We start from the raw sequence: 16,501 nt of genomic DNA, 5'->3' as shown, positions 1-16,501 counted from the left end.
ATATTCATGGAGGGACAGAGGAGGAAGCACGTCCTGGTGATAAGTATCATGCAATGAATTCTGAAATAAATTCATATCTTTTTTTTTTTTAACAAAAGTAGTTGTTATGAAAACTGTGTGTTCTTATTAAAGACAACATAGGAGAATAAATTTTACAAAAAGGTACCCTTAGTATGATAAATGAAAAGTTATTTATGTAACCACTATTAAGAATTTGAAATATTATTTGCTTTCTTCCTTTCCTTTTCTTGCTCTTTTCTCTAATTTATATTGCTCATGACTTTGAAAAGTCGGAAATGTTTGCTAGACAATGTGTGGAAGTACAAGGAAGTCAGAGAGCAGGTGCGGGTTGGCTGAAAAACCTGGTTCAAAGGGGAGCATATGGCTCATTATGCAGGTGTGCAAGGGCTGGGTCGTATAGGACTAGAAAGATATCCAGGCTTGACCGGAAGAAGCCATTGAAGGATCTTCAGCTTAGAAGAGAAATGATAAATACAGATGTTTTTAAAAGATTCATTCATAAGTTCTGATTCCCTTATGGAAGACCACACAGCCTTCCAAAATCATACAGGCTAACTGTGAGAGTAGAGAGTGTAATCTGTAGCTCATGTTTAGCAGAAATGTGAGACAGAAAATACTGTGAACTTCAATTTACTGTAAGTGGGGAAAATATCCAAAATAACACAGTTAGTTCCAGAGCCAGGATGGTGCAGCAGAAGGAGATTGTCTTGGGATGCTGATATCATCCAGGTTTTGCCCTCAGAAGAAAAAGGATTCATAAGTAGGATAATGCATCCTGTGAATGAATTGGGTAAGCAAAGCTATGGGACATTGAAGGGACTTGTGGAGAAGTACAGATTGGAAGTGACCTTGGGGGAATGTACAGGGGCAAGGGGCACTGGTAAAGAGTTGGTGGCTCTAGGAGGCTTAGTTAGGAAGAAAAAGACAAAGTTGACCTTTCTGAAACATGATAATAGCAATCAGAAGAGTCAGCCCACACCACCCCAAAAGGATGCTTTTCACTGAAGACATTGAACTTCATTGTGCCTGTAGAAGAAGGCACTCTTGGATTAAGAAACAAATTCCACCTCCCATCCTTGGAATAGGATTTCCTATTTGTACAGATTCAAGAAAAACAGCCTTTATTCTTATGAATAGAAGAAGGAATGCATTTTGCTGTCTCACCCAGGCTAGAGTGCAGTAGTGTGATCATAACTCATTGCAACCTCAAACTCCTAGGCTCACGCAGTCCTCCTGCCTCAGCCTCCTGAAGTGTTGGGATTGTAGACACGAGAGCCATCGTGCCTGGGCAAGTGTAGTTATTAACAGAAGAAAACAGATAAGTGAGAAGCACATTTTCAATTGATAAAAAATTTCTAAAAACAGGGAAAGAAAAAACCTCAATGCAAAGTAATTCTATAACAATGCAACAAGCCTGATTTAAATGTAACTAACCAAACAATGGTACTTAGGAAAGAACACCGTAAATCAGACATTTAAAAACACAAGAATCAAAATGGAATAAATTTCTCAAGAATGTAATAATAAAAACTTAAGAATAAAACAGGACAATGTGAATGTGAAGGCTAACTGAACTCAGGAGAACACTGAACGTGAGCATCCAAGAAGGGAGGACTGAATGACAGCATGCCTGTGGGGGATGCACAGTAAGAGATAGGGAGGTTGTGAAGAAAAGAGTCGAGGAAATGAGATGATCAAAGAGGTGCAAAGGACTAGAGGTTGATAGATGTGGAAGAACGGCAAGAAATACCCAACATCAGAGTCTTGAAACAAAATCATGAAGCGGTTTGAAACGTTGACAGCTCAAGTATGTGTTACTAAATACAAGGATGTCTGAAGGTACACACTGAAAGGGCCCAGCATGCACGTGAGAAAACTCCAAGACATGTAGCTGCTGTCATATTTCACATGTACAGGGAAAAATCCTTTGGTCTCCCTGGGAAAATGACTAGCTCCCCACAGTTGGAAGGGGCCAGGTTGGTGTCAGTGTTTTCAGCATGCAGAGCCATACAAGAGCAGGGCAGCCTTTCCAGGAGGTGCAGGGGAAGAATGTGTGAGTGGAGCGTTTTGCTCCTTCGAGACTGTCCTGCAGGTGCCAGTTCCGTGGAGAGCAGTCTCAAGCTCTCAGAATTCAGGTGTGTTGTACACATGAGCCTTTTGTGAATAATCTCACAGAGGATTAGCTCTGCCCGGCCGATAGATGACCTGGGTGGAAGTTTTATGGTGAGCACTGAAGCTCTAACAGATCTAAGAATAAAACAGTGGAGGGAGGATAGGTGGAAGATGGTACAGTGTGTATGAATTTTGTATGCTTCCTCAAATAATCAGCTGAAAAGCAAGAAGAGGAGGAGAGGAGAAAATAGAAGGAGCTCATTGGTTGCTACATTGGTGAAAAGACAGAGACTTTATTGAAAGCTGACAAGCTCAATAGTAGCTGTCTAAGCAAGGAGAGTAGGATGAAGGCAGGCTCCTGGGACACTGGTAAAATGGTAGTGACCAGAAAATACACACCTCACCAAAAAACAAATTTGGTTTCAAAAATTAGACAACAGTTTATCAATTCATATGGCTAAAGATGCATAGTACGCAGGCTTTTTCACACAGAAAATTGGATCAGAAAGGCCAAAGGGTTAAGGAAAGATACATCAAGCAAATACAAATAAAAAGGAAGCAGGAGTTGCAGCCTTGGTATTTAACAAGAATACCAGTATAGAATCGAGAAAGCATTTAGAATGAGGTGGAGAAAGACGCTATAAGATAATAAAGTCCGTCATAGGAAACTTTAACATCTACCTGCAGTGCCTAGTGGGTCAGGTGGACAGAAAGGTAGGAGAGGTATAGAAGAGAGAGCTCAGAACATGAGCAGTGAAATATATCATTTTAAATTTTTATTGAACTTTGTTCCCCAGTAATTTTTATTTCAGCATATATAGGGTGTCATCAAAAGTTGAACATACATTTGTTTGTAAAGAAATTTTTAGTTCCGTAACATAGAACTCATACAGACAATATTCTCTGATCACAGTGCAATAAAATTGGTAGGCAGTAACAAAATCAGTGAATGAAACGACTTTCTGCCTGTAAATGTAAATACTATATATTAATTAATTTTTGTATCAAAGGAGAAATATGAAGTGAAATTGGAGAATTTCTAAAAAATACTGGTAATGGAGACACTGCATATCAAAATCTGAATCTGTTGGATATGTGTAGAAATAGGAAAATTTATAATCTTTAGAGAGAGAGCAATAAAAATAAAAGAATGAAAATTAATGAATTAAGTATATGAAAAAGTGAACAAAAAGTGTGCAGAGAAGAACATATAAACGTGTATGTTAAGGTCACATAACTACAAAACCATTCTGTTAGGGTGAGGATTTCAGAGGCCAGGTAATAAATGGAGGTAAGTTTTTTAAAAAATATTATGTGTTAAGTGATATAATATTGATTCAGAGTTAACTGTGATAAGTAAAGGTTGCATACAATAATTCTCAGAGCAACCACTAAAAAAAGAAAGAGGTCATTAGAGGTGATGAAGTTAGATGCTAAAGTGGGATCAACTGGTTTCTTTCCCCCTGAAAAAAGACAGGTGCAGGAAACGAAATACCAGGTGTGACAAGTAGAAAACAAAAGTAGAAAAGCAAAGTAGAAAAACAGGTAGAAAAGCAAGATGGTTGACTCAGTAATTAAACATCTCTGCAGTTAAAAGGCACAGACTGTCAGACTGGAGAAAAACGGAGCACCCCCAGATTGATAGAACGAATAGGCAACATAAAATCTACAAGAATGGATTTTTTCCTTCTAATCTATGGAATACGGACATGTAGTTTATTAAAACTATAGAATATTAAAATAACATTAGGAAGGCACTTTAGCATATTGACAGATATTATTAAATGCAACAGCTACATAATACACATTTTTCAAAATCTCATGGAACAATCCCAACTATAGTTGAATAGAAAACAAGTCTTAGTATATTTTTTAAAAATTGTTATTATATATATATATATATATATATATATATATATATATACACACGCTAATTACAATATGGAATTAGAAATAAATAAAAAATCTTAAAAATCCTCAGGTATTTGGAAATTAAACTCATAAACCTAAGTTTAAAATTAGATGGTTTAAATCCCCAATTAAATGGCCAGGATTGTCAAGTTGTGTAAAAAAGCAAGATTCAAATATATGGTACCTATAAGAAAACACATTAAAAACACAGGTAAAAAGTGAAAAGAAAAATAGATACCATACCAACACTAATCAAAGCTGGAGTTACTTATAGTAATATCACACAAAGTACATCTCAGAGCATAATGAGAAAAGGGTTTATTATGGAGACAAACCTTAAACATTTATGCACTAATAACAGAGCTGCAAAATACGGTCATGAATTGCTTAATAGCAGAGTTACATTCTGAGAAGTAAGTTAGACCATTTCGTCATTGTGCAAACGTTACGGAGTGCACTTACACAAACCTAGATAGTGTAGCCTGCTACGCACCCAGGCTGTATGGTGTAGTCTGTTGCTCCTGTACTTCGAACTTGTACAACGTGTTACTGTGTTTAATAATGTGGGCAGTTGTAACACAGTGATAAGCATCTGTGTATCTAACCACAGAAAAGGTACAGTAAAAAATGCTGTGTAAAAGATGAAGAATTGGTATACCTATATAGACTGCTAACCACAAATGGAGTTTCCAGAGCTGGAAGTTGGTCTGGGTGAGTCAGTGAGTGAGTGATGAGTGAATGTGATGGCCTGGACATGACTGCACACTACTGTAGACTTTTTAAACACTGTACATGTAGGCTACACTCAACCTATTTTAAAATGTTTTTCTTAAATAGTAAATTAATCTCAGCTTCCTATAACTCTATCTTTTTTTTTTTTTTTTTTTTTGAGAAAGAGTCTCACTCTGTTGCCCAAGATGGAGTTCAGTGGCACAATCTCAGCTCACTGCAACCTCCGCCTCCCAGGTTCAAGTGGTTCTCCTGCCTCAGCCTCCTGAGTAGCTGGGGTTACAGGCACGCACTGCCACGCCTGGCTAATTTTTTCTATTTTTAGAGAGATGGGGGGGTTTCACCATGTTGGTCGGGCTAGTCTCGAACTCCTGACCTCGTGATCCGCCAGCCTCGGCTTCCCAAAGTGCTGGGATTGCAGGCGTGAGCCACTGTGCCCAGCCCTATAACTTTAATTTTTAAAAATACTTTTTACTCTATTAATAACACTTAGCTTAAAACACAAACACATTGTACACCTGTACAAAAATATTTTCTTTATATACCTAGTCTGTAGTCTTTTTTAGTTTTTAAATTAAGTTTTAAAAATTTTACTTTTTAAACTGTTTTTGTTAAAAAACACTAGTTTAACACATAAACTAGTAACGGTTGTTTGTTATTTAATATTACGTACTGTACATAATTGTATGCACTAGGCTTTCATGACTGGCAACCCCATAGTTTTGTCTTCACCAGCGTCACCACAAAACGTGAGTAATGTCTAATGCTATGACATTCTGATAGCTGCAGCATGACCATGCGGTAGGAATGCTTCATCTCTGTTATACCCTGATGGGACGACTGTGGTTTGTGCCATCCATTGTCTACTGAAATGTTGTTATGTTGTACACGATTGTACCTGACGCAGAAACTGTTAGAACTTCAAGGAGAAATTGACAACCCCATTATGATAGTTGGAGATTTTAATACCCACTTCTCAATAATTGAACAAATGAGTAGGGAGAAAATCAGTAAGGATATAGTAGAACCCTATAGTGTTGGAGAACACTGTCCGTGAAGTTGACCCCACTGATAGATACAGAGACTTAAGGCAGCAGGATGGGTAGTTTACCCAGTGCACACAGAACATTTATTAAGATACGCCAGAAAAAAGCTTAGGAAAAAAAAGCCAACTAATAAAAATGCTGTCTGACCAAGTGGGCTTAATTAAGAAATTATAATAAAGGTTTCTCGGAAATTGCCAAATATCAGATAATAAAGGATACATTTCTGAATATCTTGTGAGTAAATTTGTGTATGTCAGAGCAGAGGTGGAGGTGGGAACTGTCAAGGTCAGAGCGGAGGTGGAGGAGGGATCTATCCAGGTCAGAGCGGAGGCGGATGAGAACAGACCAAGTCAGAGCAGAGGTTAAGGTGGGAAAAGTCCAGGTCAGAGCAGAGGTGGAGGTGGGAACCGCGGGGGTCGTAGCAGAGGTGGAGGTGGGATCCGCGGGGGTCATAGCAGAGGCGGAGGTGGGATCCGCGGGGGTCAGAGCAGAGGCGGAGGTGGGATCCATCCAGTTCCGAGCAGAGGCGGAGGCGGGAACGTTTGGGGTCAGAGCAGAAGTGGTGGAGGAATTGTTTTCATCAGAACAGACTTGGGGGGCACGGAATTTCCAGGCCACAATGCCGAGTTGCCATCCAGGTCCTAGAGTCTGAGGCTCCCGCACACCCTTTTAGGAGCAGGTGCTGGCTGCTGCCCTGGTTACTTTAGGACAGTCGATTGGCCTCCCAGGTGCAAGTGCCAAGTGTTGAGCACAAGCTGAATTTAGGAATGGGAATGGCTTCACCCCATGAGGCACGAGACCTGTGCCAATGACCTGGTGGTGGTGGCCACTTGTGGGAGGCTGTGCCACTCAAAAGAGAGAAACTTCCTTCTGGTTTTCAAGCTAATTGAAGGCACATTTACCTTGTGCAAATTACTGCAAGTTCATTCAAACAGATAGCCTTTCATTGCCTTTATTTGATGTTTTCTAACAGTTTTTTTTTTTTCTCATTTTAAGATATATCCATTCTGAAATCTGAATTATTTTGATGAAAATTCTTGATTTTTGTGTGTATTTTTCAAAAAGGAAGAAAATAAAGACATGATAAATAACTTGTTTGTAACGAGAAAATTGAATTCAGTTAAATTCAAATTTATCAACTGGGCATTGTTAAGGAGTGGTATCCACTTAACTTCCTTTCTTATAGTGTAATATACATAAGACAAAATATATCTTTCTTTTGTGTCAGCTTAAATACTTAAATAAGAATTAGAACAAATTGGCTGGGCATGGTGGCTCATGCTTGTAATCCTAGCACTTTGGGAGACTGAGGTGGGAATTGAGCCCAGGAGTTCGAGACCAGCCTGGGCAACGCAGGGCGACCTAATTTACTTACTTATTTATTTTTTGGGATGGAGTCTCGCTGTGTTGCCCAGGCTGGAGTGCAGTGGCGCAATCTCGGCTCACCGCAGCCTCCACAAGCGATTCTCCTGCCTCAGCCTCCTGAGCAGTTGGGACTACAGGCGTGTGCCACCAAGCCCAGCTAATTTTTGTATTTTTAGTAGAGATGGGGTTTCACCATATTGGTCTCGGACTGCTGACCTAGTGATCCACCCGCCTCGGCCTCCCAAAGTGCTGGGATTACAGGCGTGAATCACTGTGCCCAGCCCCTGATTTCTAATTTAAATTTAATTTTTTTTTTTTTAATTAGCCTAGTGGGGTGGCTACAGCTGGAGCACGCCTATAGCCTCAGCTACTTGGGAGGCTGAGGTGGGAGGATTGCTGGAGCCTGCGAGATTGAGGTGGAGCCTGCCCTGAGCTGTGATTGCACTGCTGCACTGCAACCTGGGTGACAGAGTGAGACCCTGTCTTAAAAAATAAATAAATACGGAATTAGAGCAAATTAATTCAAGGTCCCTGTGGCAGTATACCCAATATGCATGCTGATGCCTGTGCAGAATTTAATATAGATGTGGGGCTGTGATGGTGTCTGCTTCTGCTTTTCTCAGGTAATGTGAGAACAACCTAAATTACTGATTGTATAATCTTTTTCATTATGTGAATGATTGATATTGCTAATTTTACTAATTGTTCAAAATCGATATGTATTCTCCTGGAAGTTTGGATTTGGAAATTGTAGCCAGTTTTGAAATATTAGCAGTATTTATAGTCCTTTAACGTCACATTCCGAGTTCGTCATTTTGAGAATGTGTTTTCTGCTGTAATTTCTTTTGCAAACCATAGCACACTTATCATTGTTCATGTCGTCTTCAGCCAAAATACTCTCCTTCAAAAAAGCAAACCTCTGCTGTTTGTTAAGTAGGGTATGCTGTTGAGAGAACAGCATGAAATGGTAACATTTTGCATCCTCACCCAAGCACATTTTGTCTATTCACACTATAGACCATTAAAGAGAAGGAAAGCAAAATAGAACATTTTAGAGATAATTTATTTCTCTAAAAGACTGGGAGGATAAAGTCTTCCCAGTCATTTATTCTGTGCTTCATGAGACTGGTAAAAAACTATCTTTTGGAATAATTTTCTCCATGTTAGAAAAATGTTTAATGTTTATAGTCAATCACTGCCATTCCAGAACTGAAAGAAAAAGGCATAGGTATTGTGTTTTCTTCAACATAAAATTGTGTTAGAGAGAAACAGAAACATTCATAATGAAAAAATGGTCATATAAAAGTAACAGGAAACCAGCTAAAATTTCTAAAACTAAATTATATAGAAACTTTTGTTTACATTTGAGAAACACTTCTACATTTTTATGTTTTTAAATGCCCTTATCTCTTGGACTTTGACATTAGAAGAAAAGGTAGTACTAAAAGATTGACATACATCAATAGTTAAACTTTCATGTCAAGTGAATCATTAGGAAGAGTTTAAAGGGCATACAGTTGTGTGAATTTCTACTGGGGCGGTGAAGTCATGATGGGCATCTTCAGGCAGGAGAACCTGGAGGAGCAGGTACCTGGTGCATCATGGAGGCAGTAGGGCGTGGAGGAGCAGGTACCTAATGAATGATAGAGGCAGGAAGCTTAGAGTAACAGCAGGCAGGAGGGCATGGAGGAGCAAGTATCTGATGCTTCGTAAAAGAAGGAGACTCACATTAACCACAGGCAGGTGACTCGTTTCTTTAGCATCGTGCTGGCAGGCACTGGAGGTGACAGACGTCTTGTTCCTGTGGATATTAGAAAGAGAATTTTGTGAGTGTTCTTTTATTTATTGGACAATGTTCATTGCCTATTCTGTGCTAGGAAGGTGAAACCCATAAAACATGGGATTAGAAACATGTCAGTTGCTCTGATACAATCAACTTCTGAATTTATGGTAGACAGAAATTGTATTGCTTCATGCTTTAAAATGATAAATATAGAATTCAGTATTTGACTTCTTAATGCCAACTGTATGCTCAGCTGCCTCTGCCAACGCTGGAACCTCTAGACCCCCAGCAGGTAAAGGAGGTAAAGGATATACCGTGCCAACTGTATCTGGGAAGTAGGAATGAGGGTATGTATCTTTTTTTGTTTCTTCCACAGTGTGAAGCTGAGTTAAACTGTAACACCATTTTTTGAATGAGTCAGAGATTACCCATTTCGGTGCAATCCTAAATTCAGTTACAAAGTGGTCTCATCCATAGAGGCTACTTGCTTTTTCTTTAAAGTTGATATTTTTGTTGTTCTATCAAATCATAAAAGTCATAGGGGTAACTCAGTTTTTCTGGATTGTTTATCTCAGCATTGGATAAATTGTATGCCTTTACTTTGAGCAGCTACTTTAGTTATAAACAAAGTAAACAAAAGGCAATTTCCATCTGGCATTTTCTGTGGAAAAAACAAGAACAGTGTTGGAAAATTAAGTACTTGAATGTTCTTCTGTGTTTTAAAGACTGTAATGGTGGTGTGTTTGCTACTGTGCAGAAGCTTAATTTGATTCCAGTATATTTTGACATTTGTAAACATATTACCATTAGTATGAAACTATGTAAAAATAAAGTAGTTAAAGGTATAAACCACTTTTACAGCCCTCCTCCCTTCCTGATACAGATACTAGTATTACTCTTTTGACTCTTGCTTTTAAGTTCTTTTCTCCTGTAAACATGCAGACTTATATTGGGATAATATAATTCTCAGGTTTTCCACTTAAAAATATATATCCTTACTATTTTGCATATCAATACAGGTTAATTATCAGATTTTTGTAAGTGTAACTGCTAAGTTCAGCAAAGCGTGCAACGTGTTGTGCTTGATAAACTGGAATTGAAGGAAGGACTTCCTAAGGGGCTGTGGGGTTGAAGGAAAAACTTCCTAAGGGACCGTAGAATTGAAGGTGTTTGTGTATCTGCAGAAATAGTAGTTGGTCCATGCTGGAGTCAGCACATACTGCAGACAGATTGGTTCCATCCCAGCTGTGACTGCAGGGCACCTGCTCCTTAAAACCCTTGACATCGCTGAGGAGACCTGTTTGTGTCTTTTATTGTGGCTGGCATTGCACTTGTGCCTACTGAGATCATATTGTAGATGATGTAACCAAGGTACTGTTTATTTAGATGCCAGTGTCTATTTTTGAAATGATTTTTTTTTCCGAAGAAACAGCACTCCAGCTGTGTTGTAAACAGTTCCCAGCATCATAGCCTTCAGTCTCCCAAAGGCTCAGATGCTAAGGTCAGTCTTCAGGTCCGGTGGTTGCTTCTTGTGAAGGGATGTGGTGGAAGGGTCACTATCCCTGGGGCCCGGAGAGTCTGACCCTGAGCTGCACCTGCATTGCAGGACGCTTCCCAACTCCTGGGCTTGCTATTTCGGGCATACAAGGCAACTGGAGGCCAAAGCCCTTCCTCAAACGGAATGTAATTGAAAATACCTTAGTTTCTAAATAATTGACATATTAGGGGAAATATTTTGGAAACTGTTAGGATTGGTTTAGATTCTGTGCTTCACAAATAAGTATATGAGAGAATCAAATATCTAGCAAATATCTTCCAAGTAATGAGCAAAATGGCCAACAAATATCTCCCAAGTAATGAGCAAAATGGCCAAAATTACATCATTTAAAAGTGGTTTGATAAGTAAAGAGAAGGGAAACACCAGTAGCATAAATGTATTTTGTACATGCAGATTATTTCGGAAAATATGTTTTCAATTTCTTTCCTTTTCAAATTTGATTTCTTTTTTTTTTTCTTAAGCTATATCCTGATAGCAAATTACCGTTTCATAATAAAATACAGTTCTGTGGAGGTTGCATTATTTGACGGGAGATGCCCAGCAGTCGGGACAGTGTGTGGCTTTTACCCTATCCAGATCGCGAGGTCATTACCTCCCACACGGGACGTCTTCCCTGTGTTACTTCTAGATGCAGGGCTGTGGGCGTTTGCGGTCCTTTATTCTAATAAGGCTTCCATGACCAAAATGTAGGCTGTGACTTCACATCGAGATGAAAAATTCCCAGATTTTAAATTGTAATTTTCTTCTCTGAATATGAACATTGAAAGTGTAAATGTAAAACTAGACTGTATGTATTGCTGTTGTGATACTGATGTGTGACCATATTTGTTTGCTATCTGTTTAGGTAGTTAGCATCATATAACTTACTTGAATTTTGTTTAAGAGTATTTAGTGTAATAAGAGCATACCTTTTTGTTTTTGAGACGGAGTCTCGCTCTGTCACCCAGGCTGGAGTGCAGTAGCGCGATCTCGGCTCACTGCAAGCTCCGCCTCCCGGGTTCGTGCCATTCTCCTGCCTCAGCCTCCCGAGTAGCTGGGACTACAGGTGCCCGCCACCACGCCTGGCTAGTTTTTTGTAGTTTTAGTAAAGATGGGGTTTCACTGTGTTAGCCAGGATGGTCTCGATCTCCTGACCTGGTGATCTGCCCGCCTCGGCCTCCCAAAGTGCTGGGATTACAGGCGTGAGCCCCTGCGCCTGGTCAATAATGGCATACTTTTAAAGAGGAATTTAAGAGAAATATATTTTAAAAACATATGTTTATTTTATAACAATATTCACAGAAACATTTTCTCTCTCGTGAATACATGTACAATTAAAAAGCATTGCCCTTGTCCTTCACGAGAGATGGGAAGAGGACATCATGCTATGCATGCAAAAGAAAATGTTGAAGAGTTGACTTGTGGCTGTTCCTGTGCTAATATTTTCTACCTTTCCAGGAGTGTTGTTAAATGACATGTTAAAGATGTAGTTGAATAAGCTAGGCATGCTGGATGCACCTGTAAACCCAGCTACTTGGGAGTCTGAGATGGGAGGATTGCTTGAGCCCAGGAGTTTGAGACCAGCCTGGGCGACATAATAGCACCTCATAAATAAATAAATAAATATTAGAAGATGTAGTACTTTCATGAGAATTTAGAATTATTTTGTTTGTGTATTAATGTTAAGCACTGAAAGCAATTAATTGATTACAGGACTTCTTTGAACTTATACTTTCAATTTTTTATAGTCCCTTTTATCTAACTTCTATTTTGCAGGGCCTTTGCACTGCTCTTCACTTGGATTGAGCTTGTGGACCTGTTTCTAACACTGAGGATATCTAAGGTATGAATAATGAACAGTCACTTATTTGACAGTTGTGTTTTCTTTTTGTCTCCCTGCACAGGAAGACAGTGACCCGCCCATTCATGAAAGTCTCAGCATAGAAAATACATTGTGGGCAAGCACCATTGTTGCATCGGGTAAGGAAAGCGTTCTCCTCTGAGTGTGATTGCTCCTGGATAGATGATGCTTTGTTTTGTCCAGGGACTCCAAACAAGTGTTTCTCACAGTGCCCTGAAATATTTAGGGACCTTGCTAAATGCAGACTCCAGCTCAGTGGGTCTGAGACAGTCCTGGGAGCTTGTGGTGAGGCTTATGCTGCTCCTCAGACACTGCACGTGGTTCGCAAGGCCAGAGACAGGGAGAGGTGATGCAGCCTTCGTGCAGAAGTATAGGGATATTCTGTTCGTCTTTGACCTGTTTCTTGACAAACTTGTCAGTGTTCCTTAATGAGAGACGCTACAGAAGCAGGAATGGGTTGATGTTGATGCTGGTGCCAGTAATGGGGCTTAGCAGCAAGGCGCCCTGGAAGAGGGTGCCCGGAAGGTGATGGCAGCCCGGAATGTGAGGCTAGATTGTCAGAGCTATGTCTTCTCAGTGCTGCCCAATGCTGGTAGCCCTTCTCGCCTGGGTGCCACTCACTCCCCGATGCATGTGCATGGAGCACCTGCTCTACACCAGGCATGGTGATGTGGTCTGGGACAAAGCAGTTACAGTTCCTGTCCTCAGGGAGCTTATGGCTTTGTGGACAGAGATTAAGAAGGTGATCTAGATAACGTTACTGTGCTAAGTATCACAGACAAGTACAGAATGCCATGGAAATTTTGTAATTAAAGAAGCTTATAGGCCAGACATGGTGGCTCAAGCCTATAATCCCAGCACTTTGGGAGGCTGAGGCGGGCAGATCACAAGGTCAGGAGATCAAGACCATCTTTGGGAGGCCGAGGCAGGCAGATCAGAAGGTCAGGAGATCGAGACCATCCTGGCTAACACGGTGAAACCCCGTCTTTACTAAAAATACAAAGTATTAGCTGGGCGTGGTGGCGGGCATGTGTAGTCACAGCTACTCGGGAGGCTGAAGCAGGAGAATGGCATGAACCCGGGAGGCAGAGCTTGCAGTGAGCTGAGATGGCACCACTGCACTCCAGCCTGGGTGACAGAGCGAGACTCTGTCTCACAAAAGAAAAGAAGCTTATATAGACCAGGTCTAAGGGCAGCTTTTCTGAAGAAGAAACATTTAAATTAGATTTAAAGAATATGCAGATGTGGCAGGATGAGGCGGGCGGCAGGAACAGTGTGAGGACCATTCCTGCTAGCAACCTGGTACCAAGAGACAGTACCTTGAAGAAAAGGATCCAAGGGCCAGTGTGCCAGGCCCATGGAGAAGGCAGGTGTCACACAACAGGGCAGCTTTGTGTGCTTGTGTTTGACTGTTGGCCTGCACTATGCAAAACTATACAACGAACTCCAGGAGGAGTACACGTGTTAGCTTTTTGGAGGATAGAATTTGAAAGAGGATTAATCTTATCCTAGTGTTCTGTGTCTTTACAAAATGCCTGATGGGTATATGACAGTTTTAATAGGTGGCAATTCTGTGGGTGTTTGATGTTATTTATATATAAATTACATCTATGTATGATATAAATGTTACATACGTGTGTGTGTATATATATAAAAAACATACATATATACATTTCTCAACATACAAAGAGAATAAGGACAGTTTTCCGTGAAGAGACTTCAGAGGTGAGCAGGCCGGTTTCTGGGCTCTGTAGGCCTTGAGAAGGGCTTCATGCCATGGAGGACTCTTCCGGGGTGAACACGTGGACCTGGGTTCTGTAAAGGTCTTCACGCCATGCGCAGGCACGTTCAGCCGGGGAAACCTGCCCTCCAGCTTTCTTCATGCTGCTGCCTTGGCATTGCTGAGAGGCATGAGTGTTGCCAGCCTCTCCGCCAGGTGGTGAGTATGGTCAGTGCCGGTCTGGCCTCACGCTGAATGACTGCACTCAGCAGGTGTGTTCCCTCTGCCAGTTACCGTCGAGCCAGGCCACACCGAGACCAGTATGGAGTCCAGCTGTGCCTTCCCCGGAAGCCAGTGTCCTTGAGCACTCGGCTTTCAGTAGTTACACAAAAGCATTTGTGATACAGGACTCAGAAGCTGACACATGGGGAGAAAGCTTACATTTTCCATACGTAGTTATTGCAGCCTATTTCTTCCATCTCACTGATATTTATTATTCTTAATTAAGGATCATTCGTGAAGATAGTAATGCTTCTCTTTTTAAAATAAATTTCATCTTTTTTTCCTGGGTGCTGTGTAAACATGTATTAAATGTTGTTACCGATCCCTAGTACTGTTGATTTGTGGCCCTTCTCCTGAGGGAGACTGAAGTTGCTTGAGCTAAAGGCTTTTGAGACATCCAATACAGTTCCCTGAACAAAGTTTTCTCTCCTGACCTCGGTTCTCTTGATGACCTTGGCAAGTGGACCCGACCAGTTGGACGCTTATTAGGCATTGTAACATGCCGGCCCCATCCTGCCCGTTCTGTTCTCTTTGCCATCTAGCATTCGGTGTTGTGTCTTCCTAGTGGGCATGAAGATGACTTTAAAACCATCCACTCGGCTGGGCGCGGTGGCTCACGCCTGTAATCCCAGCACTTTGGGAGGCTGAGGTGGGCGGATCACGAGGTCAGATCGAGACCATCCTGGCTAACACGGTGAAACCCCGTCTCTACTAAAAAATACAAAAAATTAGCTGGGCGAGGTGGCGGCGCCTGTAGTCCCAGCTACTCGGGAGGCTGAGGCAGGAGAATGGCGGGAACCCGGGAGGCGGAGCTTACAGTGAGCTGAGATCCGGCCATTGCACTCCAGCCCGGGCCACAGAGCCAGACTCCGTCTCAAAACAAACAAACAAACAAAAAAAAACCATCCACTCGAGAAGCTTAATTAAGGTGCCTTTAATGTTAGTTTGTATTCGAACATCTTTAAATATAAGCTTTTTCTTTAATTACAGCTCTTTTAGTACATACATATCTTTATGTAAAAGCCTTATTAATGTGAACAGTTACCACATTCTATATATTTACCACTGCTATATCCTAAAGAATGTTTGAAAGACTCTAAGATTTACAGAGTAACCCAAGCACTCTTGTATTCTTTGTAATTGATTACAAGTTGAGAATTCCTTTTACTCTTATACTTGAAAAGTCGTATCTCAGTTGAATTCAGGTTGACTCTGGAGGGAAGTGAACTCAGCCCTTCCTCCCCGTCCTAGACTCCTCAATGCCTGGGAACCAGGACTCAGCTTAGACACAGACAGGCCACCCAAGGTGTGACACAGGGGGCTGCTGTGCTGCCTGAGGTTTCACTTCCCATGTGGGTTTAGAACACTTGTTCTGTACAATGCAGAATGGAGTTGGGAACCAGGACTCAGCTTAGACACAGACAGGCCACCCAAGGCGGGACACCCAAGGCGGGACACAGAGGGCTGCTGTGCTGCCTGAGGTTTCACTTCCCATGTGGGTTTAGAACACTTGTTCTGTACAATGCAGAATTGAGTCCTGGAGAACTGCTGTGTTTACTGTCATGATGAGCATAGAAAGGAGTGTTCCTGATACTCACCTGTCACAAAACTGGAAGGAAAGCTCGGCTCCCTAAGGCAAGGTTGACAAAAGTGTGACGGAGCTGTCAGAGGGCAGTCCCTGACCATGTGGACCCACACCTGGGTGCGAGTCTCCTTGTCACTCAGTGGGCCAGCTGCGTGATGTCTAGACCTGGGTGAGGGTCTTCTGTGTCTCTGTGTCTCAGCCATGTGGACTCTAGACCTGGGTGCGGGTCTCCTGTGTCTCTGTGTCCTGGCTGTGTGGACACTAGACCTTGGTTGGGGGGTCTCCTTTGTACTCTCTGCATCAGTTTTGGTCTAGGTCGTTTACATTCTGGGGCTCAGTTCATGGTCTTCATCAGTTTTCCTGTACTTGGTGCGTGATTGGAGTTGTATATGTAGTGCTCAGTGACTGCCTTGCTATCACTGGGTCCAGCCCGGGAGCACCTGCCCCAGGGAGCAGTGCACACTGGGGTTCTATGGAAATAGGCTCCTGGAGGGCATCTGCGAGTTGGAGTGTGTTCCAGAGGGTGGTGTATGTGGTCCTGCCTGCTTT

At 41.6% G+C, this 16,501-nt stretch overlaps 1 protein-coding gene across 5 annotated transcripts in view; it reads left to right on the top strand.

Moving 5' to 3' along the window:
• Positions 1–16,501, top strand: part of ATP9B (ATPase phospholipid transporting 9B (putative)) — a 268,072-nt gene that overhangs the window by 117,927 nt on the left and 133,644 nt on the right. For all 5 annotated transcript variants that reach the window (XM_026455182.1, XM_026455183.2, XM_026455181.1 and 2 more), the window contains one exon: positions 12,409–12,484. In XM_026455182.1, coding sequence (XP_026310967.1) covers positions 12,409–12,484 — 76 coding nt within the window. The remainder of the gene's footprint in view (positions 1–12,408; positions 12,485–16,501) is intronic.

This window comes from Piliocolobus tephrosceles, chromosome 18, assembly GCF_002776525.5.
Source record: "Piliocolobus tephrosceles isolate RC106 chromosome 18, ASM277652v3, whole genome shotgun sequence".
Taxonomy (NCBI): Eukaryota; Metazoa; Chordata; class Mammalia; order Primates; family Cercopithecidae; genus Piliocolobus; species Piliocolobus tephrosceles.
This window is presented reverse-complemented; position numbering and strand designations above follow the sequence as displayed.